General features: G+C 39.2%; 1 protein-coding gene across 1 annotated transcript; it reads left to right on the plus strand.

Moving 5' to 3' along the window:
- The first annotated feature begins 1,291 nt into the window (after positions 1-1,291).
- On the plus strand, positions 1,292-21,058 carry LOC311143665 (uncharacterized protein). Its single transcript, XM_084179536.1, has 9 exons — positions 1,292-1,460; positions 2,522-2,792; positions 5,535-5,663; positions 5,791-5,955; positions 13,247-13,299; positions 18,493-18,784; positions 18,927-19,072; positions 19,207-19,381; positions 19,529-21,058. Exons 2-9 carry the CDS (start codon positions 2,525-2,527, stop codon positions 19,816-19,818), a joined length of 1,518 nt encoding a protein of 505 aa, XP_084035662.1. The 5' UTR covers positions 1,292-1,460; positions 2,522-2,524; the 3' UTR covers positions 19,819-21,058.
- Positions 21,059-24,631: the final 3,573 nt, after the last annotated feature.

Below are 24,631 nucleotides of genomic sequence, written 5' to 3' on the forward strand. Positions count from 1 at the left end.
TACAATACAGTAGACCTACAGGCAGTACAGTACAGTAGACCTACAGAAAGTATAATCCAGGATATCTACAGGCAGTACAATACAGTAGACCTACAGACAATACATTACAGTAGACCTACAGGCAGTACAATACAGTAGACCTACAGGCAGTACAGTACAGTAGACCTACAGAAAGTACAATCCAGTAGACCTACAGGCAGTTCAGTACAGTAGACCTACAGAAAGTACAATCCAGTAGACCTACAGGCAGTACAGTACAGTAGACCTACAGAAAGTACAATCCAGTATATCTACAGGCAGTACAATACAGTAGACCTACATACAGTACATTACAGTAGACCTACAGGCAGTACAATACAGTAGACCTACAGGCAGTACAGTACAGTATATCAACAGGCAGTACAATACAGTATATCCACAGGCAGTACAATACAGTATATCTACAGGCAGTACAATACAGCAGATCTACAGGCAGTACAGTGCAGTAGACCTACAGGCAGTACAGTGCAGTAGACCTACAGAAAGTACAATACAGCAGATCTACAGGCAGTACAGTGCAGTAGACCTACAGGCAGTACAGTACAGTAGACCTAAAGGCAGTACAGTAAAGTAGACCTACAGGCAGTACAGTACAGTAGACCTACAGGCAGCACAATACAGTAGACCTACAGGCAGTACAGTACGGTAGACCTACAGGCAGTACAGTACAGTAGACCTACAGGCAGTACAGTGCAGTAGACCTACAGGCAGTACAGTACGGTAGACCTACAGGCAGTACAGTACGGTAGACCTACAGGCAGTACAGTACAGTAGACCTACAGGCAGTACAGTGCAGTAGACCTACAGGCAGTACAGTACAGTAGACCTACAGGCAGTACAGTGCAGTAGACCTACAGGCAGTACAGTACGGTAGACCTACAGGCAGTACAGTACGGTAGACCTACAGGCAGTACAGTACAGTAGATCTACAGACAGTACAGTGCAGTAGACCCGGGTAGTATAGTTATATTATATAGAACAAACATGTCCCCCTGACATGTAAAATAAGTATTAACGTCAGTTCTACTCATTAAATTTTTATATGGCACGCTCCACAGCGTTTGCCTATTGACCTTGGCCCCGGTCCACCCCACATTGAGAACAGGAGCCTGAACACAAACATAATGAAACTTAATAATTCATCTTAGATTCACTTCACGTGTTCCATTTCTTACTCATAACAAAACGTGCATTTCTGTTGGCTGCAACTTTACAAGCCCGCCATTCACGCTTGTACTTTCAGTTTTGTTGTGACTCAGCATTTCTGCTATTGGCTGTGCTTACACAAATTAAGTACGTTTCTCACATTTCTGGCAGTAAGAGCACTTTTGTTTCCGCCACATAGCTTGTCAGCACGGAAAGTTGTAAAGTCTCCACATTCACTTTAACTACCAGATCCTGCTCTGTTAAACATCTGGCTGGTAAGTTTACCTTCCTGTTCTGCAGTCTTTAAACTGTATGTTGTGTGAGATATGGCTGCTCACGCTCTTTTGAAAACCACCAGTTGTTCGTCTAGTTTACGGGACTCTAGACTTCACTCATTTCCCTCACCAAACCAGAACTGCTTGTACTTTCTCATACTTCCACAGTTACAGCTTATCAACAAAAGTCTAGATGTTGTACAGTTTGTAATGGCATGAGTTGTTGCTTAAAGGAAAGATTCACCCCCCCCCTCCTCCATTTGTTTTTACACTGCTTCTACCCGCTGTCTATTATCTATGCATAGTGACTTTACCCCAACCTACATGTACAAATTAACTCGACTAACATGTACATCCGCACATTGACTGCATATATACCCCCTGTATAGAGCCTCGTTATTGTTATTTTGTTTGTGTTTGTTCATTCTTTTTTACTTTAGTTTATTTGGTAAATATTTTCTTAACTCTTTCTTGAACTGCATTGTTGGTTAAGGGCTTGTAAGTAAGCATTTCACTGTAAGGTCTACAGCTGTTGTATTCGGCGCATGTGACAAATACAGTTTGATTTGATTTGATTTGATACGATGCAAAACTGCTTGAACGACAGTAGTTCAGATACACATGAAAACATTAAATGATCCTGGGAATCCATAGAACATCGCTCAGAGATGTACAAAAACAATATAACATTCAACATGGGTGAGTCTTTCCTTTAAGTGTATTTTAAACAGTAATTACATCAAATATATATCAAATATACTGTATGTCTTCAATAGTGAAAGTAAAAACAACTTTAGAGCAGACCATATTACAATGAGGCCAATGGTTACATCACACAACCCTTTCAATGTTAATTATGATTATTGATAATTTGTACTCAGGTAATATATTCTGTACAGTATTAGGATCACTTCTATGGAACCTGTTTTATTGTCACTCATCTTTGATTGCATTTTAACATAAAATAACGATGTGTTTTATGCAGGTAGTTGAGTAGTTTATCGTATGCATCATAAAGTTTGAGCCTCACCTTACTGTACGCATCTCTTTTAAACATTTAGACCATGGAATTTCTTAAGTCAAAGAAGAAGGACCTGTGCCTGTGGTTATCAAACGACCCTGAGTATATAATTGAAAAGTGTGAAGACATTTTATCAGTTAAACAAGGAAAAGCTGTTTCCAACCAAGCCACTGTTCCAGCGAAGATCTGTCTTCTTTTGGATACAATCATGGAAAAGGGTGAGGGCCCATGTGTGGAGTTCCATGAGATTCTGAAGAAAGAGCAGGCACGTTATCCAGACCTTCAACAGCATTTCAGCAAGCGCACACAAGGTACAGTAGCATACAGTTTTACGTCAACATTTGTTGTGATTAAAGACATTTAATTGAAAAATACTTAATATGGTCATTATTACAAACATACACTGCCGGTCAAAAGTTTTGAAACACCTACGCATTCAAGGATTTGTAGAATAATAGTGAAGAACATCAAAACTATGAAATAACACATATGGAATCATGTAGTAACCAAAAAAGTGTTAAACAAATCAAAAATATCTGTTATATTTGAGATTCTTCAAATAGCCACCCTTTGCCTTGATGACAGCTTTGCACACTCTTGGTATTCTCTCAACCAGCTTCACCTGGAATGCTTTTCCAAAAATCTTGAAGGAGTTTACACATACAGTATGCTGAGCACTTGTTGGCTGCTTTTCCTTCACTCTGCGGTCCGACTCATCCCAAACCAACTCAATTTGGTTGAGGTTCGGGGGATTGCGGAGGCCAGGTCATCTGATGCAGAACTCCATCACTCTCCTTTTTGGTAAAATATCCCTTACACAGCTTGGAGGTGTGTTGTGTCATTGTCCAGTTGAAAAACAAATGATAGTCCCACTAACCCCAAACAAGATGGGATGGTGTATCACTGCAGAATGCTGTGGTAGCCTTGCTGGTTAAGTGTGCCTTGAATTCTAAATAAATTTCTAACAGTGTCACCAGCAAAGCACCCCCACACCATAACACCTCCTCCTCCATGCTTTACGGTGGGAAATACACATGCGGAGATCATCCGTTCACCCACACCGCATCTCACAAAGACACGGCGGTTGGAACCAAAAATCCCCAATTTGGACTCCAGACCAAAGGAATAATATCCACAGGTCTAATGTCGATCGCTCGTGTTTCTTGGCCCAAGCAAGTCTCTTCTTCTTATTGGTGTCCTTTAGTAGTGGTTTCTTTGCAGCAATTCGACCATGAAGGCCTGATTCACACAGTCCTCTCTGAACAGTTGATGTTGAGATGTGTCTGTTACATGAACTCTGTGAAGCATTTATTTGGGCTGCAATTTCTGAGGCTGGTAACTCTAATGAACTTATTCTCAGCAGAGGTAACTCTGGGTCTTCCATTCCTGTGGCGGTCCTCATGAGAGCCAGTTTCATCATAGCGCTTGATGGTTTTTGCGACTGCACTTGAAGAAGTTTTCAAATTTCTTGAAATGTTCCGTATTGACTGACCTTCATGTCGTTTGAGCTGTTCTTGCCATAATATTTACATTACATTTACATTTTAGTCATTTAGCTGATGCTCTTATCCAGAGCGACTTACAGTTAGTGAGTGCATACATTATTTTATTTTTATTTTTTCATACTGGCCCCACGTGGGAATCGAACCCACAACCCTGGCGTTGCAAACGCCATGCTCTACCAACTGAGCCTGCCAGCCGGCCATTCCCTCCCCTACCCTGGGCCAATTGTGCGCCGCCCCATTGGTCTCCCGGTCACGGCCGGCTACGACAGAGCCTGGATTCGAACCAGGATCTCTAGTGGCGCAGTGCCTTAGACCACTGCGCCACTCGGGAGACCTTGGACTAGGTCTTTTACCAAATAGGGCTATCTTCTGTGTACCCCCCTACCTTGTCTCAACACAACTGATTGGCTCAAACGCATTAAGACGGAAATACATTCCACAAATTAACTTTTAAGAAGGTACACCTGTTATTTGAAATGCATTCCAGGTGACTACCTCATGAAGCTGGTTGAGAGAATGCCAAGAGTGTGCAAAGCTGTCATCAAAGCAAAGGGTGGCTATTTGAAGAATCTCAAATATAAAATATATTTATACACTTTTTTGGTTACTACATGATTCCATATGTGTTACTTCATTGTTCTGATGTCTTCGCTATTATTCTACAATGTAGAAAATAGCAAAAATATAGAAACACCCTTGAATGAGTAGGTGTTCTAAAACTTTTGACTGGTAGTGTACATTTAACATTTTTGTCATTTAGCAGACACTTACCCAGAGTGACTTACAGGTTCAATTAGGGTTAAGTGCCTTGCTCAAGGGCACATCGATTGTTCACCTAGTCGGCTCAGAGATTTGAAGCAGAGACCTTTCGGTTACTGGCTCAATGCTCTTAACCGCTAGGCTTTTAAATATGTGCTATTATAAACATACATACATACACTGAAAGTACAAAACATTAAGAACGCCTTCCTATTTTTGAATTGCCCTCATTTCCTCGTCGCATGGACTCTACAAGGTGTCAAAAGCGTTCCACAGGGATGCTGGCCCATGGTGACTCCAATGCTTTCCACAGTTGTGTCAAGATGGCTGGATGTCCTTTGGTTGGTGGACCATACTTGATACACACGGGAAACCATTGAGTGTGAAAAACCCAGCAGCGTTGCAGTTCTTGACACAAACCGCTGCGCCTGGCACCTACAGTAATACCCCATTCAAAGGCACTTAAGTCTTTGGTCATACACAATCCATGTCTCAATTGTCTCAAGGCTTAAAAATCCTTCTTTAACCTGTCTCCTCCCCTTCATCTACACTGATTGAAGTGGATTTAACAGGTGACATCAATAAGGGATCATAGCTTTCACCTAGATTCACCTGGTCAGTCTTTGACATGGAAAGAGCAGGTGTCTTTAATGTGTTGTACACTCAGTGTATGTGTGTTAGTATACATACTATCAAATATAATGGTCAGGTTTGCCAGGTTAAAGGCTGCAAGGTCATGCCATACAAAAGGTCATCATCTAACAAGGCAATAACACATTTGTTTTGAAGTGTCATCCAGCCCAACGGTGTATGCTGATTGCAACAGCACTGTTGATATTCGAAAAGTGACCAATGTCCGAACTGAAAAGGACTTGATCATGCATAAAACTTTACAAGCAGGAGGGATGAATCTGTCTGGTGAGTGCTACTATGAATAAGCTAACATGGTCATTCTAATAAAGTTGTGTTGCTTACTAACAGATAGCACCATAAGAAGAGCATAAGACAATTGTACAGTTACTTGGACACAAAATGTCTCTTTCAGGAAGTAACCAAGGCCAAACACAACCACGTGCAGATGTGGTTGCAACCAATAACAGCCATGTATCTGCTGAAGAGATAAAAGATTGTGAAGTCGGTGGCAACCTGGTTATGTCTTGGACACAGACCCCAGCTCCAGCCCCAGTCCGACAAGCCTCACAGTGTCCAGGTAAACTTATCTCAACCTGATCTGTAGCTGTGTTAGAGAGCGGCGGCCTCATTTATAACTGTTGCGTCAACTGTTTACTCCAGGGGTGTCAAACGTACGGCCCGCGGGCCGGATCAGGCCCGCAAACGGGTTTAATCCGGCCCGCGAGATGATAAAAAAAAAAAAAATTATTATTATTATTTTAATTTTTTTTAAGTATAAAAATGCGCTGCAATTTTTCAATAAAATAAACTGCTGTTCCAATTGCGTCCACTGGATGGCGCAATAGCAATTGTGTTAAGCAAGCAAACTGTTTATACCGGGGCAGAGCAAGTAGGTCAAGCACGTGCAGCCAATGAGCTACTTTGTTTTGCCCGCAATATTTATTACGGCTTCTACTTTTAACATAATGTGCTTTGGCACCCTCATTGCCCCAATATGTCTCTGTCAAAAAAGAGAAAAGTGGACGCAGAGTGCAGAGTGTTCCAAGAAAAATGGTCATCCTATTTAATCACGGAATTGAATGGGAAAGCTGTATGTTTGGTGTGTTCAGAGCATGTTGCAGTGCTGAAAGAATATAACCTTCGTCGCCACTATGTGAGTCTTCATGCCGACAAATATGACAACTTTCAAGGACAGCGGAGATGAGAGAAGGTGAATGAACTGTTGGCGGGTCGGAAGAAACAGCAGTCTGTGTTTACTCACAGCCGAGACATCAGTGACGGTGCAGTGAAAGCTAGCTACCTCATTGCTAATGAAATCGCAGTGGCTTCAAAACCATTTAGTGAGGGTGAATTTGTAAAAACATGCATGATGAAGGCAGCGGAGATTGTGTGCCCTGAAAAGCGGCAGGCTTTTGCAAATATCAGCCTGACAAGAAACACAGTTGCAGACAGGATTTCCGATCTTTCAGTGGATTTGGACAGCCAGTTGAAGCAAAAAGTAAAGTCATTTATTGCGTTTTCGGTTGCAATTGATGAAAGCACGGACATTACAGATGTTGCACAACTGGCCATTTTTTCATCCGCGGAGTTGATGACACATTGACCGTCACCGAGGAGTTCGTGGAGTTGGTGCCGATGACAGATACAACGACAGCAGCTGATATTTTTATGAAGGTGGTCATCCAAACTGTTAATTTCATCCGATCCAGAATCCTGAATCACCGTCAGTTTGACAGCCTTCTCAGAGAGAAAGACCACATCTATGGCCTGCCATACCACACTGAGGTAAGATGGTTAAGCCGAGGTGCTGTGCTGAGGCGTTTCTTTGATTTACGAGAAGAAATTGAACAGTTCATGGAAGAAAAGGGCAAACCAGTGTTAGAATTTCATTCCGCAGAATGGATGCCGGACCTTGCATTTATGGTGGATGTTACAGAGCACCTGAATAACTTGAACAAACAGCTGCAAGGGCGCAACAAAGTTGTCACGCAGTATTATGACAGCATACGTTCTTTCAAGTTGAAGCTGTCATTGTGGGAGACGCAACTTGCCGGTGGTGATGCAGCTCACTTCCCCTGTCTGAAAAATATGTGCACGACCCAACATGTGGCAGACATGAAGCGGTTCAAAGATAAAATAACTGGACTGTTACGGGAGTTTGAGCAATGCTTTCAGATTTATGTTTATATGTTTTTATGTTGATGTGCTATTGTTTTTAATTGATTTTATTTTATTTGTATATTTAACCTATTCTTGACTCTGTGGTTCTTGCACTTGTTTGGGGAACAGGATTTCATTATTTTTATCTACATTTCTGCCTGAGAAATGACACCCTGATATAGTTCTGTGATATACTTCTGTGAATCACTGAGGCATTGTGTGTTTGTGTGTTCTTTGTCCTCAAAACTTTCAAATAACTTGATGTGTTTTATGATTAATAGTGATGTTGTGCTTTTGGACACTGTCCTCAGGCTCCAGCTTTATGTTTATATGTTTTTATGTTGATGTGCTATTGTTTTTAATTGATTTTATTTTATTTGTATATTTAACCTATTCTTGACTCTGTGGTTCTTGCACTTGTTTGGGGAACAGGATTTCATTATTTTTATCTACATTTCTGCCTGAGAAATGACACCCTGATATAGTTCTGTTATCTGTGAAACAGTTCTGTTAATCACTGAGGCATTGTGTGTTTGTGTGTTCTTTTTCTTTAGAATTTTCAAATAAACTTGACGTGTTTTATGATTAATAGTAATGTTGTGCTTGTACTATTTTGGACACACTGTCCTCAGGCTCCAGCTTTATGTTGTATGTTGATTGTATTAAAACAAAGAAAACAATCTGAAGTTGTTGTTTTTAAGTTATATATACCATGATTTTTCCGGTCCGGCCCACTTGGGAATAGATTTTCCTCCATGTGGCCCCTGAGCTAAAATGAGTTTGACACCCCTGGTTTACTCTAAATATCTGCGCCATTTCTGAAAAGACCGCGCACGCACAAAAATATTGAGATTTATCAACTTGGCGTTCGCCAGACATACGCATGTTTCCCGTTATCAATCAGATCAGTCGTAAACTGTGCCGGAGGGAACGAGCATTAGAACTCCGCCCATCACTCACCTTTTATGGTGACAATAACGGCCTTATTTTCTGTATACTTTGGAAGCATCGGAATTAGGCCAAAACAGTATCTAAAGGAAATAGAATTGGCGAACATGATCAAATGTGGTGTTGGCAGAATGTTTTATTTTGCAGTGACCTTTGATGTAGCATATCTGACCCTCTCTGCCATTTTCTGAAAGACAAAAAACTATTGCAAATTTGTGTGGAGCTGTAAACAGATCGTTTAATTCAATAGTGTTTTGCAATTATTTATTTTCCGAACATAAATATTGTCTACTTGGAAAAAATTAAAAATATAGGCCTACTTAGTGTACACACTTCTGTTCACCTGTTAAATTCTACTGTATAAACCGTGTTCCCTTTCGGATGCATAGAGCAAAAACTAGAAGTTATAATAGCCTATCTAATGGTCCCAATTAAATGAGCAATCTGGTCTCAGAGCACGTCATATTATTTTGTACATAAATCAGAGGCACTCCATTTAGTATATGTTACCTTCGGTATTGTATGTATTATTTTATGGATGTCCATCACCCATTTTGTTTGATATGTTACGAATTTCAATTCGTATTATATGTTATGAATTTTCAAAATGTACAATATGTTATGAATTTTCTAAAAGTACTATATGCTATGAATATGCAAAATGTATGATTTTTGACGAATTCTAGCTAGGTGGCTAGGTGGCTAATGTTATCTAGGCTAGGGGTTAGGGTTAAGGTTAGGGTTAAGTTTAGGAGTTAGGCTAAAGGGTTACGTCAGGGCAGTCCTTCTCAAATAGTGGGGCGCGCCCCCCTGTGGGGGCTCGGAGCGATGCCGGGGGGGCGCGTGTGACCCTGGGGAACATGCTTTTTTTTGCCGCAGGGAGTAGTTTTTTTTTGCACCGAACAAAAGCACAGAGTAGGAGATATGAAGTGCAGATAACAAACCCTTAAGAGACGCCATGGAAACATACCTAACAGGGATGAAAAGAAAGGCGGAGAGAGACGGAGATAATGAGACAAACATAAGTCTCCCGAAAGCTAAAACGAGGAAATATGACGAAGCGTATGTAGCGCTTGGCTTCACTGTGACTACGGTGGGAGAAGAGGAAAGACCGGTATGTTTACTGTGTCTAAAAATGTTGGCAGCGGACAGCATGAAGCCAAATAAATTAAGGCGTCACTTAAATACATTACACCCCAATCACGCTGATAAGCCGCTTGAGTTTTTTCTGTGAAAACATGCCGAATATTGCCAACAATCGTCCCGCTTTGTGAATGCTACTTCAGGAAACCAGCGAGCACTGTTAGCATCATATAAGGTGGCGTATCAAATTGCTCAGTGCAACAAAAAAACACTCCATAGCAGAGGAGCTGATACTGCCTGCAGCATTAGACATGGTCTCTGTCATGCTGGATGACGCAGTCTCTGTCATGCTGGGCTCCTGAGTTCATGTTGCTGATCAATTTGAATTTATTATTATTTATTGATTATATTTTATTTTATTTTTCAGTATCAAATGGTCCAACATTTTTTACAGTTTAAATAAGGCAAATTTCAGGCAAATTGATGCACTTTAAGTATTTTCTGTTACAGACTAAAAAACAATGTTAATAAAGTTATTATTTGTTGTAAGTTGATCTATATTTCTTTATTTTATTTTATTTTCTTTAATGTTAATAAGGATACAATGTTATGCAGAGGTGTACTTAGAACAATTTCATAGACAAATGATACTATTTCCAGTTGCGGCGGAGAGTTGGGGGGCGCGAAATGTTTACTTCTTCCTAGGGGGGGGGCGCAACAGAAAATAATTGAGAAGCACTGCGTTAGGGGAAGGGTTGGCTAAAAGGGTTAAGGTTAGTGTTAGGGGAAGGGTTAGCTAAAAGGGTTAAGATTAGGCGAAGGGTTTGCTAACATGTTCAGTATTTGCAAAGTTGCTAAAAAGTAGTAAGTGGTTGAAAAGTTGCTAAAATGCTAAAGTTGTTCGTGATGAGATTAGAACTCACAACCTTGGGTTGCTAGTAGTTTGTGATATACGTCCACCAGTCCACCCTGACCAACCACCCTACTGTCATATGTAACCATACCAAATGTAACATATCATACTAATATGAGTATCCCAGATGTACATTTACTATGTTACGTCTAGTCTATGAGACCAGGTTGCAATTAGAGATGGGCATGGTCATTTGTTGTATGGCTACTTCGGAAATAAGAATTCATCATGACCAGAAAAGGTGAGGAATGTATTATGTAATTGTTATGATATTTGCATTATGTATGTTTACAAATGAAACATTCTCTACTCGAGAAATTTCAAAATACAGTATTCAGACGTATTCAGACTTAGTCTACAAAAGTCAATGGAAAAGGTGAACCGTTTGGTCTAACGTTAAACTGCGCTTCGGATCACATAGACCTACAGTGGCTTGCGAAAGTATTCACCTCCCTTGGCATTTTTCCTATTTTGTTGCCTTACAACCTGGAATTAAAATAGATTTTTTGGGGGTTTGTATCATTTGATTTACACAACATACCTACCACTTTGAAGATGCAAAATATGTTTTATTGTGCAACAAACAAGAAATATGACCAAAAAAATACAGAAAACTTGAGCATGCATAACTATTCACCCCCCCCCCAAAGTCAATACTTTGTAGAGCCACCTTTTGCAGCAATTACAGCTGCAAGTGTCTTGCGTTATGTCTCTATAAGCTTGGCACATCTAGCCACTGGGATTTTTGCACATTCTTCAAGGCAAAACTGCTCCAGCTCCTTCAAGTTGGATGGGTTCCGCTGGTGTACAGCAATCTTTAAGTCATACCACAGATTCTCAATTGGATTGAGGTCTGGGATTTGACTAGGACATTCCTAGACATTTAAATGTTTCCCCTTAAACCACTCGAGTGTTGCTTTAGCAGTATGCTTAGGGTCATTGTCCTGCTGGAAGGTGAACCTCCGTCCCAGTCTCAAATCTCTGGAAAACTGAAACAGGTTTCCCTCAAGAATTTCCCTGTATTTAGCGGCATCCATCCTTCCTTCAATTCTGACCAGTTTCCCAGTCCCTGCCGATGAAAAACATCCCCACTGCATGATGCTGCCACCACCATGCTTCACTGTGGGGATGGTGTTCTCGGGGTGATGAGAGGTGTTGGGATTGCGCCAGACATAGTGTTTTCCTTGATGGCCAAAAAGCTCAATTTTAGTCTCATCTGACCAGAGTATCTTCTTCCATATGTTTGGGGAATCTCTCACATGCCTTTTGGCGAACACCAAATGTGTTTGCTTATTTATTCTTTAAGCAATAGCTTTTTTCTGGCCACTCTTCCATAAAACCCAGCTCTGTGGCGTGTCCGGCTTAAAGTGGTCCTATGGACAGACACTCCAATCTCCGCTGTTGAGCTTTGCAGCTCCTTCAGGGTTATCTTTGGTCTCTTTGTTGTCTCTCTGATTAATGCCCTCCTTGCCTGGTCTGTGAGTTTTAGTGGGCGGCCCTCTCTTGGCAGGTTTGTTGTGGTGCCATATTCTTTCCATTTTTTAATAATGGATTTAATGGTGCTCCGTGGGATGTTCAAAGTTTCTGATATTTTTTTATAACCCAACCCTGAACTGTACTTCTCCACAACTTTGTCCCTGACCTGTTCGGAGAGCTCCTTGGTTTTCACAGTGCCGCTTTTTGGTGGTGCTCCTTGCTTAGTGGTGTTGCAGACTCTGGGGCCTTTCAGAACAGGTGTATATATACTGAGATCATGTGACATATCATGTGACACTTAGACTGCACACAGGTGGACTTTATTTAACTAATTATGTGACTTCTGAAGGTAATTGGTTGCACCAGATCTTATTTAGGGGCTTCATAGCAAAGGGGGTGAATACATATGCACGCACCACTTTTCCTTTATTTATTTTTTAGAATTTTTGAAACAAGTTATCTTTTTCATTTCACTTCACCTATTTGGACTGTTACCTATAAATCCATTTAAATTACAGGTTGTAATGCAATAAAATAGGAAAAACACCAAGGGGGATGAATACTTTTGCAAGGCACTGTAAATACTACTGTGAAGTGGGTCCAATTAAATGAGAGATGGGACGAATGGTAGCCTATCCTAACTTCTAGGTCTATAGGCTATTTCACCAGTATGAAACCATCACAGTCAGAAAAGGTGAGGAATATATTCTCCAATGATCATGGAAATGAAATAAATAATAGGAAATAGAAGCCTATTTCTATAATTATTTTAGAATGAAAAGATAAAATAAATAGATTTTAGCCGTTGTCACTAAAGGCAAATGATTGCATCTTGTTATTTTATTTAGCTACCTGTTCTTATGTTCTGAATAAGAGTGTCGTCATATATTCCTGCACAAGGCTACTGTTGCCTTTTTGCAATGCAAGACTTCAACCACTAGAAACTGTGCTTACACATGGTTTGAAGTTTGATAAACACATTCTAAGTTCAAGTTCAGTTTTTATAAATGGCCATTTCTGTGTGAAAATTGGCGCACACCAAGTTTGGGGGATATTTTGTGTGTACAAAACTTTTATAAATGAGGCCCCAGGAAAACTTTTACAAATAAGTTCAGTGCACAGACATTTAAAAGTTGTTTTCAATCATGCATTTGAATTTGAAGTACAATTATTGCCACTCAATGTCTTTCAGTGCCATCAAAGAAAACGTCAGTGCAATAGTTGTTTATTAGTGGCTTTTCACATTTGTTAATTTACTGTTTTCTCAATATCTCCCTCTCTTCTCCAGGACCGTCAGAGCCAAAGAATACCAAATTCACCAAGCCACCTCTTCCCTTCCAGGTAGATAAATATTTGATATGCATCTCTCAACACCGTACAACATTGTTCATACATTGTAATTGTACAATTACTAGATTTACTTATTTGTTTTATTTTCTATTTATCTTTTTTTTTTTTATTGAGACAATTCAGGACAATTCCTTTTTGGGAAATAATTACTTCTATTTGTAAGGAATTCTAAAAACAATATGAAAGCTGTTTTGATTATTTGGATCTTGTTTCTGGACATTCCAAAGATAAAATGTAAGATGAAATCTGAAGATATACTGCTGCTTTGCATTTATATGAGAGGTTGTTGCTTAACCCTATTTACAATTTTAACTTCCAAGAAGAGGTTCAATAAATAGAATATCCTTAGGCATATACACTTAAGAGTTGGAGTTTTACAGACATCAAAGTAAAAATACATACAGTTGAAGTCGGAAAATTACATACACCTTAGTCAAATACATTTAAACTCAGTTTTCACAATTCCTGACATTTAATTCTAGAAAAAATTCCCTGTCTTAGGTCAATTAGGATCACTACTTTATTTTAAGAATGTGAAATGTCAGAATAATAGTAGAGAGAAGGATTTATTTCAGCTTTTATTTCTTTCATCACATTCCCAGTGGGTCAGAAGTTTACATACACTCAATTAGTATTTGGTAGCATTGCCTTTAAATTGTTTAACTTGTGTCAAACGTTTCGGGTAGCCTTCCACAAGCTTCCTACAATAAGTTGGGTGAATTTTGGCCCATTCCTCCTGACAGAGCTGGTGTAACTGAATCAGGTTTGTAGGCCTCCTTGTTCGCACACGCTTTTTCAGTTCTGCCCACACATTTTCTATAGGTTTGATGTCAGGGCTTTGTGATGGCCACTCCAATACCTTGACTTTGTTGTCCTTAAGCCATTTGCCACAACTTTGGAAGTATGCTTGGGGTCGTTGTCCATTTGAAAGACCCATTTGCCACCAAGCTTTAACGTCCTGACTGATGTCTTGAGATGTTGCTTCAATATATCCACATAATTTTCCTTCCTCATGATGCCATCTATTTTGTGAAGTGCACCAGTCCCTCCTGCAGCAAAGCACCCCCACAGCATGATGCTGCTACCCCCGTGCTTCATGGTTGTGATGGTGTTCTTCGGCTTGCAAGCAATCCCCTTTTTCCTCCAAACATAACGATTGTCATTATGGGCAAACAGTTCTATTTTTGTTTCATCAGACCAGAGGACATTTCTCCAAAAAGTACGATCTTTTTCCCCATGTGCAGTGGCAAACCATAGTCTGGCTTTTCTATGGCGGTTTTGGAGCAGTGGCTTCTTCCTTGCTGAGCGGCCTTTCAGGTTATGTCGATATAGGACTCGTTTTACTGTGGATATAGATACTTTTGTACCTGTTTCCTCCAGCATCTTCACAAGGTCCTTTTCCTCTTCTGGGATTGATTTGCTCCAAAGTACGATCATCTCTAAGAGACAGAACGCGTCTCCTTCCTGAGCGGTATGACGGCCGTGTGGTCACATGGTATTTATACTTGCGTACTATTGTTTGTGCAGATGAAAGTGGTACCTTCAGGTGTTTGGAAATTGCTCCCAAGGATGAACCAGACTTGTGGAGTTCTACAATTATTTTTCTGAGGTCTTGGCTGATTTATTTTGATCTTCCCATGATGTCAAGCAAAGAGGCACTGAGTTTGAAGGTAGGCCTTGAAATACATCCACAGGTACACCTCCAATTGACTCAAGTTATGTCAATTAACCTATCAGAAGCTTCTAAAGCCATGACATCATTTTCTGGAATTTTCCAAGATGTTTAAAGGCACAGTCAACTTAGTGTATGTAAACTTCTGACCCACTGGAATTGTGATACAGTGAATTATAAGTAAAATAATCTGTCTGTAAACAATTGTTGGAAAAATTACTTGTGTCATGCAGAAAGTAGATGTCCTATCCGACTTGCCAAAACTGTAGTTTGTTAACAAGACATTTGTGGAGTGGTTGAAAAACGAGTTTTAATGACTCCAACCTAAGTGTATGTAAACTTCTGACTTCAACTGTAGTTACTACAGTACTTACCTCAACTTCTGCAATGAAGATGTTGAGTTCTACTTGTATGTGGAAATCTAGCATATTCCACCAACAAATTCAATGTATTACAATTTTCTCAAGGTGACCATTTTAGCAGTATGCTGTGAGTATAAATGAAGGTGATTTGTGGGCATTCTTTTTCTATTCTGTATTATTGCTTTTTGGAACCATTGCTAATTAGGAAGGCTATGGGTTTTATCCTATACCAATGTGAACACATGAATACATATTTGCTGTAGTTTACACTCATTGTTGGACTCTGTCTTACTGAGACATCCACTGGCAGGGGACACCCCCACCCACCCAAATTGGCAAGTTGTTTGCAACTAAACGTCTCATTATCTAAACATAGCTCATATTTGCATATAGTACACTGCCGAGCCATGTACAGTATTTAAAGACTTGGGCCAATGCGGTTTCTGCATTAAGATGCATTTGCATGACACTTCATCATTCTATGGCAGCCATGTTAGCTCGCTATAAACGTTACATGGGGACTATTTAAACAACGCTATGTAACTGAATGTCTAGAACAATATTCTAAAAGTTGACCTCTCTAAAGGCCTTTTCACACTGCAATGTTCTTAACCCCCAGGCTATCTTAGCCCCAGGTTAGACTAGCCCCGGGCTAGTTTAGCCTGTGTTCACACAAGCTTTTGTTAACCCTGGGCTAAGCTACAGACCTGGACTAAGGATTCCCACCCATTCCAAAGCCCTGGGCTAACGGACAAATACAACATATGACCAATATTCTATCTCTGACACTTCAGATGGAAGGATGAAATAGTATGAATTTACTTAACGACGTGCAGAACACATTATTTACCAGCATATGTAAATGAAGTGACAGTGTAGCTTTTGTGAATGGACAGTGAGAATTCTAGGTGTTGTTCTTGACCCTGTTTCACACTGCCTGTGTTTCTGGGGCTAGTCAGGTCATTCCTGCCTTCTCCGTCTCCAGGAAAAATCACTTCTTATTTAGAGTAAAATGTGGATTCCAAAAGGCTTTAAATATAAGGTCACGTGTCCTGTACATTAAAAACACAAAAATATGAATCTTGGAAGGGAATAAATGTTATGCATTTTGAACTCTTTTTTTCAGTCGATTTAGGCATTTTTGCCATATCCCCCGTTATAATTCATCAACTTCCACGATAAATATTAGCCATAAAATAATAAAATATTTAAAATCATTTTTTCTATACTCCTAGTTAAATTATCTCTCATCAATAACGTTTTTTCCAGGATTATTGCATTTATTATTATTTTATTTAAGATTTTCTGTGTCCCTGATATCACTTTCCACCCTGTTAGTTTGTTGTAATTGTCCATTTAAGAAAACAACCCCTTCCTACAATGACACCACATTCAGGAAGTGTCATTATTTATTTGGTGGGAAAACAATGGTGCAAAACTGCATAAATATAAATACTCAGTTGTATCTATTTGTCCATGTTCCATGTTGTTAGTCTGTATGTCCCACTCATAAATGTCCACCGTGTTAACTAAATTATAGAGAAACTTTACCAAAATATCAAAATGTTAAATTACTTGTATGTTTGATAGAGAAGTTAAAATCCTGTTCAAGTGTTCACCATTATGCAAGCTGAATATTTCTCACTCACAGAACTATGGCTAATTTAGGCTCCAAACGTCTACCCTGTTAGGTTCCACCCTGTTAGGAGGGGCCAGCTAACCCTGGGTTAAGGCTGCTGCTAGCCCAAGTTAGAATGTGCAAGTGTGCGTGAACACTCGCTTAGCCCCGGTCTAAGGTGCAGTGTGAACGCGCCATAAATATATGGCTCTGGTACACTACAGTATGTCCATCAGGCATCACCCATATGACCCTCATAACCTGTGAACACAAAACATCAGAAAACACTCTAATCTTGCTTCAATATTAAGTCAAGTAAAGAAAAACTAATCCTAATAAAACTGGATACAATGACGTCATGAATGTGTGTAGATATTGCACTGACAAAGAGCTTAGTCTCACCCGTAAGCCAATCTGTTGCCAATATATTTGAAACGGTTAACTTATTTGCAATCATGTACTTCTGCATGGCTAAGGTTTTGACTGTACATCTTTGCTATTAGCTATAAGTGCTTCCTGAACAAGGAGGAGCATATATTACTAAAGTGAAAGTGAATCACCAGTCAGCCTCTGCCATTTTCTGCCTGCCACGGTTGAACGTTTTCAAGTCGACTGTTAGAATAAACACTTAAAGTTTGTAGTTTATTCCACATCCTGTACTGAGACATGGCTAATCATGAAGTAAGTTATTTTCCTTCTTCTGCGTCCTTGTGGAAAGCTATTATCCTCTTCTGCATCCTAGTAGTAAGTTATTATCCTATTCTGCGTCCTAGTAGTAAGCTATTATCCTCTTCTGCATCCTAGTAGTAAGTTATTATCCTCTTCTGCGTCCTAGTAGTAAGCTATTATCCTCTTCTGCATCCTAGTAGTAAGCTATTATCCTCTTCTGCATCCTAGTAGTAAGTTATTTTCCTTCTTCTGCGTCCTAGTAGTAAGTTATTTTCCTCTTCAGCGTCTGTAACTAAGAGGAAGTCAAAAGGCTAGTTGACCCAAATCACTATATTACACCGTGGTTTCCTTACGCTGTAATTAGTTTAAAGACAGCAATCCATGCTCTGGTTTTGTGTACATGGCCACAGTCTCTTTTTATAATTTGTGGGCCAAATCCAACGAAAGTCAATATCCTCAATATGAGCATTTTACACGCTTCAGGTCCAAATCATTTGAAAGTACCATTGCTTGAGCGAGAGCAGACAAAAAAAATAATAGACGCTTGATGGTGATTTGGACACGAAATGCAAATACATTTTTAATATTGGGGATATTGATTTGCATTGTTTTTGGGACACAAATGCTAATAAGAGACTATGGCTAGGTACACAAAACCAAAGCATGCTTTCTTACATTGTCTGTAAACTTCTTACAGGGTAATCACCTTGTAATTTGGGCTTAAACCTGTGTATTGTACAGGGCCGTGCACAGAGCTTTGGTGTGGGCAGGTGCTCAAACTGACAGAAGGTCAATTACTATCATACTGTGCGTATAAATATTATTTCACAGCTGAAACGTTACATTTTTTAATGCTTTTTTAGGGGCCTGCAATGCGGAAAATAATGGAAAATAAGGTGAAACTCATTGACTGGCTTCGATCAGATCCATCCTTCATTCTTCAACATCTGCATTGTAAAGGCATTATCAAAGACAGGGAGTATCAAAGCCTTATGAGTGTCCAAGAGCCAGAGGATAAAGTCATCAAACTGATTGATAAGATCCTTGGCAAAAAAGAAACAACAAGTCTCCAGTTCCTTGATACTCTCAAAGAAAGTGATGTGAATGACACCTATCCGCAACTTCGGCAGTGGATAACCACCGTAGGCTTACCAGGTACTATGATCTTACATTCTACTTGACTCTGTACTCAGAGCATTATGTGGAAATGGGCGTGTGATGTAAAGTAATATTTTAAAAGCCTCCTGTATTGAAGTTGTCATTGGCCCTATGACTGATCTTATATTGTTATCTCCAGAGCAACAGGATAACCTCCCTCAGGATTGGCAAGCCATGCCAGCCACCAACTCTGTCCGGCGCTACCAAATCCAGTCAGGAAGCGCAGAGCATGGTGAAGTCCTAGGCCTGTTCCAGGCTTCTTGTCCAGGCAATACTATCATTGAGGTACCTCTTGTTCTAAAGTGACTTCCTTAGTAGTTATAACTGTAAATGTGCAGCTGTATATAAGCCACGGTATTGGAGGTTATTGAATGTCTTGCCAATTACTGTAATATGTGTGTTTTTTCTCCTTCCTTTAGATTGAAAGGATCCAGAACCCAAACCTGTGGAAAAGCTTCCAGATCAAGAAACAAGACATCGACGGCAGGAATGATGGCGTGATCAATGAGAGACGTCTTTTCCATGCAACCAGCCACACAACCATAGGTCACATCAACGACCATGGTTTCAATCGGAGCTACGCTGGAAAAAATGGTAAGATGTGCCAAAGGATAAAGTCCAAAACAGGAAAGTCTTGGCTCAAGAAGAACTTTATATAACTTTTCAAGAATCCTTATATTTAGCTTGTGTTTCTCTCTTCTGTGGTAATAGTGTCAGTAATGTGTCATAATCTTTCTACAGATGCACTATATGGAAGAGGCACCTACTTCGCAGTCAATGCCAGCTACTCTGCTGATGACAAATACTCAAAACCGGATGGCGAAGGGAGGAAGTATATGTACCTGTGTCGTGTTCTGACTGGACACTTCGAACAGGGAAAAGAGGGGATGCTAGAACCTCCATTGAAAGGCGATTCAACGATTCGGCGCTATGACAGTACGACAAACGACCCATCTAATCCAACCGAGTTCGTAGTCTTCCACGACTGTCAGGCATATCCAGAGTACTTGATCACTTTCTTAGGGGTCTAGAGCAACTGTCTCAACTCAGAACCGCTCTTGGACATCCATTGTTAAAATCTAATTTTGAGACCAGCAAAAAATAACCTAAAGAAGTGATTGGTGGTAATGTTGAAAGTGTTGCACCAACGCCTTGATATTCTAGATTTAAATCTGTTATTTCCGTTGTCATCATTTAATTATTGATTTACTGTGTCCTATAACCTGGCAGCAATTCACATTGAAATCTAACAGATTGCACCTTTAAACAACAGTCTTATTCAAATGTTTTCAAAGGGATCATTTTTAGCTGTGCACTTATTAGGAAGGGCTGTTGGGATTTTTTTTTTTTTTTTTTTACAATGGTTCTTATATGGTAGCTTTTGGGAACATCAAGTCAGTAAATGTCAGTCACCAGACTCACCATCCATTGCTGGGTAGGAGAGGTATTAGGTTTTTTTAAATAACAGTTGTGATGTGGTTTACTATAGCTCAATTAATCTATCTTTGTGTGCTAGTGTTTTTTCTATGACACATATTAGCCATGCCATTAAATATCCTAGATTTGTAGAGAAACAAAATGGGGGGGGGGGGGGTGAATAGTTATGCAAGCTCAAGTTTTCTGTTTGTTTTGTCATAATTCTTGTGTGTTTCACCCAAAAAATATTTTGTATCTTCAAAGTGGTAGGCATGTTGTGTAAATCAAATGATACAAACCCCCCAAAAATCCATTTTAATTCCAGGTTGTAAGGCAACAAAATAGGAAAAATGCCAAGGGGGGGTGAATACTTTCGCAAGCCACTGTATATGTGGGTCATTCTACAGATTCGGTGACATTTCAGTATTGTCAGTGTCCCAAGATGTACTAGTGTTATAACTTGTCAGAACATTTATCAAACTACACTTAAATTACAACATTTCAAAGTTTTACATGTTTTTAATATGGAGTAGAGAATATGATTTTAAACAGAGATGAATTTCAATACTTATATGTTTGCTTTTCTTAGGAGTATTAAGAATTTCGCCTGTCCCTATTGACCATCATGCAAATGGCGTGACTCATTTTGAGTACACAGTGTTAAATAATAATGCTTTTTTTTTGTTAAATTAATTGTATATGCCCCCTTATTATGCATAATCCATTTTCTCAGCATAAGACATTATATTTTCTGAGAAATTCAGGCTTTTACCCCTGTCCTTGTATTTCTTTCAACCCCGTAACGCAACAATACCCCCACTCACAATTAAATAATGGTTTGATCCTGTGGACATCATTTATGAGGAAGTGACATCATACAAGTCTTCAGAGAAGCCTGGTGTGACAAGTGGTAAGCTGCTCTCTCACTTTTTATAAATATTTCATGTTTTTTAAGCACATATGGGCTTTGTCAATCTCAGGTATTCAACTATGTTGGGGGGGGGGGAATTCATAGTTAAGATTTTACCAAGAATTGTTTTTATAGCTATGAAGTATAACAATGTCTTTTGTTGAATAAGGCCATGTGGCACACTGCTAGCTGCTAGCATCCCGAATTAGCAACAGATTAGCACAAAATCTTCAACCCTGTCACATTCAACCCCATCACATTTTTCAATGTTACGGGGTTGAATGGCTGTTACAGGGTTGAATAGCTGTTAAATCTTAGCAATATTTAATGTATATTGCTTAATACCAATCATATTTTCTTGTTGAATGTTTGTTGTTTACGGTTTTACAGTATCAACTAAAAGTACGAGGAATTTTTGAAAATAATAACTTAAAAAAAGTGACAATTAATTTGTTCTCTCTCCTATATACATTGACATATTTAGGAGTATTATCTGCAAGTTCATGTTCATTTTACTACATAGTGATTAAAAGGATACAATATTTAGTCTTGAAGAGTAAGCAGGTCATTGACTTGACCTTGACCTACAATTTCAGATTCAACAATGGAAAAAACAGCAGCAGAAAGGAAACACATATAGAGAGGAAGGTGAGGGACATCCGCGCGCCGGTGGTCAGGTAATTCTCCTGGACATGGGAAGGGAGCACCAGATGGTGTTGGTGCAACCCTAAAAAGAACCGCAGACAGGCTGATAAGTCAAGGATGTGACATCCCAAATGCTCATACTCTGTACAGGGTTTTAGAGGAGAACAACACTGCCATCAAGCTTTACTTCATTGAAGACGAGGCCATCGAGAAAGCCGTCCAAGGTATGCCAGCCAATTTGCCAGTAGTTCCATCCACAATGCGGATCCACCAAGTTGTTTGTGTGGCTGCAAGGCAAATTGCCTACCGTGATGTAAGCTGTATGTGCACAGTCCACAACAAGAAACTGGAATGCCAGTGTTTCAATACACAACATTTCACATTTACCCCTAAAGTTACATCAGTCGTGTCACAGAGGGAGGTTGATTGGGCAAATCCAGACATATGTGGGAAATGGTGCGTGGCCAAATATGATGACGATTTCTATCCCGGAATAATTCTAGCCACAGATGAATCCCATGTGCAGGTCAAATGCATGTGCTGTGCTGGACCAAATAGGTACTTCTGGCCACTTCTTGATGATATCCTGTGGTATCCATTTGAGGACATCTTGGAACACATTGATCCCCCTAAACCGGTGACTTCTAGGCACATGGAAATACAGAAGGAAGTGTGGGCTAGGCTCTCTCAGTAAAAATGGTGAACAAACTGTAGGCTTACCTATAGGTTATTAATGTTAAGATGTTTGCTTAATGTTCAAACATTCAAACAACACAGACATTCCTGCCATTACTCTGGATATTTCTATGAAATCAATGAAAATGTTGTAACTGTTGTTAGTTTATTAATGTGTTTTAATCTGTCTAGATTTCATCTTGATTGTTTAAACTTTAAAAGCTATGTTGACAGTAGTTTAAAATGTTAAAAAATGGCAACATGTGACCTATATAGGTTATCAATGTTAAGATGTTTGCTCAATGTTCAAACAGACTCCTGCCATTATCAGATGGATATTTTTATGAAATCAATGAAATGTTGTTACTGTTATTAGTTCATTAATGTGTTTTACTCTGTCTAGCTTTCATCTAGATTCTTTAGATTTTAAAAGCTATGTTGACAGTAGGTTTAAAAATGTTTAAAATGTTTAAAAAATGGCAACATGTTAGTGATCTCAAAAGATAAAACATATGACACGTGATGCTTTTCACTCAACCCTGTTACATGATTTTCAACCCTGTTGCGGTGCATTCATCCCTGTTACGAGATTATTTTTTTACATGTTTGTATGAAATACACAAAATATAACATCAATAGTGTTTTTATTGTGTGTATTAAATCAGGGTAAATAAGGCTATTTCAATTTTGTCAGGAATTACGCAGCATTCTTGCACATTTCTTGCGAAAATGTGGAGTTAGATTAGAAATTTCTTCATCGTAAACTGGAAAGGATGGTGCTGGTCAGTTTTTCTTGATTTTCTCTTTAATTACAATATGCCATTATTTACAAGGGACATCTAAACTGTGAGATTATGCCAGAAGCTGATCTCAAGCTTATTGGAAAAATGAATAGTTGAATAACAAAATGACTGTGACGGGGTTGAATTAAATTGGGACTTGTTTGAGAAAATAATACAGAATAATAACTTAATACTCTACATTGAGATGGGAAAAGGTATTTTCTATCAAGTACACACATTACTTTGTCACATCAAATAAAAAAAAGCTTAAGATTTTAATGTTCATTGTTTCATCCTCCTCAATCACAAAAGGCACCGAATCTGTAGAATGACCCATGTACTGCACATTATTCATTAGAACAGAATAAAGTAAGAAAGAAAGAAAGAAAGCATCAGACTTTTGCTTTGTGAATAGACATTTATTCTCTGTATAACGGTACACTACATGGTCAGATTATGCCTGCAAATGCTTACTGTCAAAGTCATGTTACAAAGGCTCCAGGTTTGGTCCCTCCGGGTACTCCCATCCATGCAAACCTTGGAGAGGAAGTGATTAGAAGTCTAGTCACCCAGTAGCTGTGTTGAATGACTACAGAACCACAATGACAGCTATGTTACAGCTAGGCATCTGCTATAGATCATGTCCATGACCATGAGTTGTTTTATCTGTACTGGCAAACCCTGCATTTTTAAATAGACACAACACTAAAATGTGTCAGTTAAAATAAAATACAACTTAAGCTCATGTTGTGGTGTGTACGGTTTTAAACCACTAGATCTCTTGTTGTGGTGTGTACGGTTTTAAACCGCTAGATCTCTTGTTGTGGTGTGTACGGTTTTAAACCACTAGAGGTCCATAGAGTCAAAGGTCTGCTTTGTATTTCATAAACAAAACATATTTTTTGGTGTGAAAATCATAAGATCTTGTTGTTAATTGCGTTTTTAATTGTGATCAAAACAAACATTTATAGTGTGGACACATCCTTTAGATGACCGATGATGACCCCTTGAATAATGACCCTATATTCAGAAAATGTACTGTATGAAATAACTATCCTGGTGCTCAGGGTCTCTAAAACATGATATCCATTGTCAATACTGTCCATAGTCATTATTCAATAGTAACTCCAAGGGAATAAGATCAGGTAGTTACCTAACGCTGTAACTTCTATTTTGAAATAAAAACACTGTACACAGAGGGGGACAGTACTGTACAGCAGGCGTTACCTAGTCACTGAGGAATTAGCTAGTAATTCTCTATATATAAAGCCTATGTATGTAATATATGTAAGGGATGAATGCAGACTGGAAATAATGGACTACGTGGAAGGGACGACATGCTGCACAGTTTAAAGCCTCTGGTGTGTAGACTATGGGAGGCCACTACATAGAACCATGACTATAATATAATATAAT

The sequence above is a fragment of the Coregonus lavaretus genome, assembly GCF_964263955.1.
Source record: "Coregonus lavaretus genome assembly, chromosome: 16".
Taxonomy (NCBI): domain Eukaryota; kingdom Metazoa; phylum Chordata; class Actinopteri; order Salmoniformes; family Salmonidae; genus Coregonus; species Coregonus lavaretus.

What these genes read in the sequence shown, in the direction of transcription:
- LOC311143665 (XM_084179536.1), top strand. Translation starts at nt 2,525, where the DNA reads ATGGAATTTCTTAAGTCAAAGAAGAAGGACCTGTGCCTGTGGTTATCA. An exon ending in ACAAGCCTCACAGTGTCCAG is followed by an intron (nt 5,956 to 13,246) that starts GTAAACTTATCT and finishes TCTCTTCTCCAG; the next exon opens with GACCGTCAGAGCCAAAGAAT. An exon ending in AACCACCGTAGGCTTACCAG is followed by an intron (nt 18,785 to 18,926) that starts GTACTATGATCT and finishes TGTTATCTCCAG; the next exon opens with AGCAACAGGATAACCTCCCT.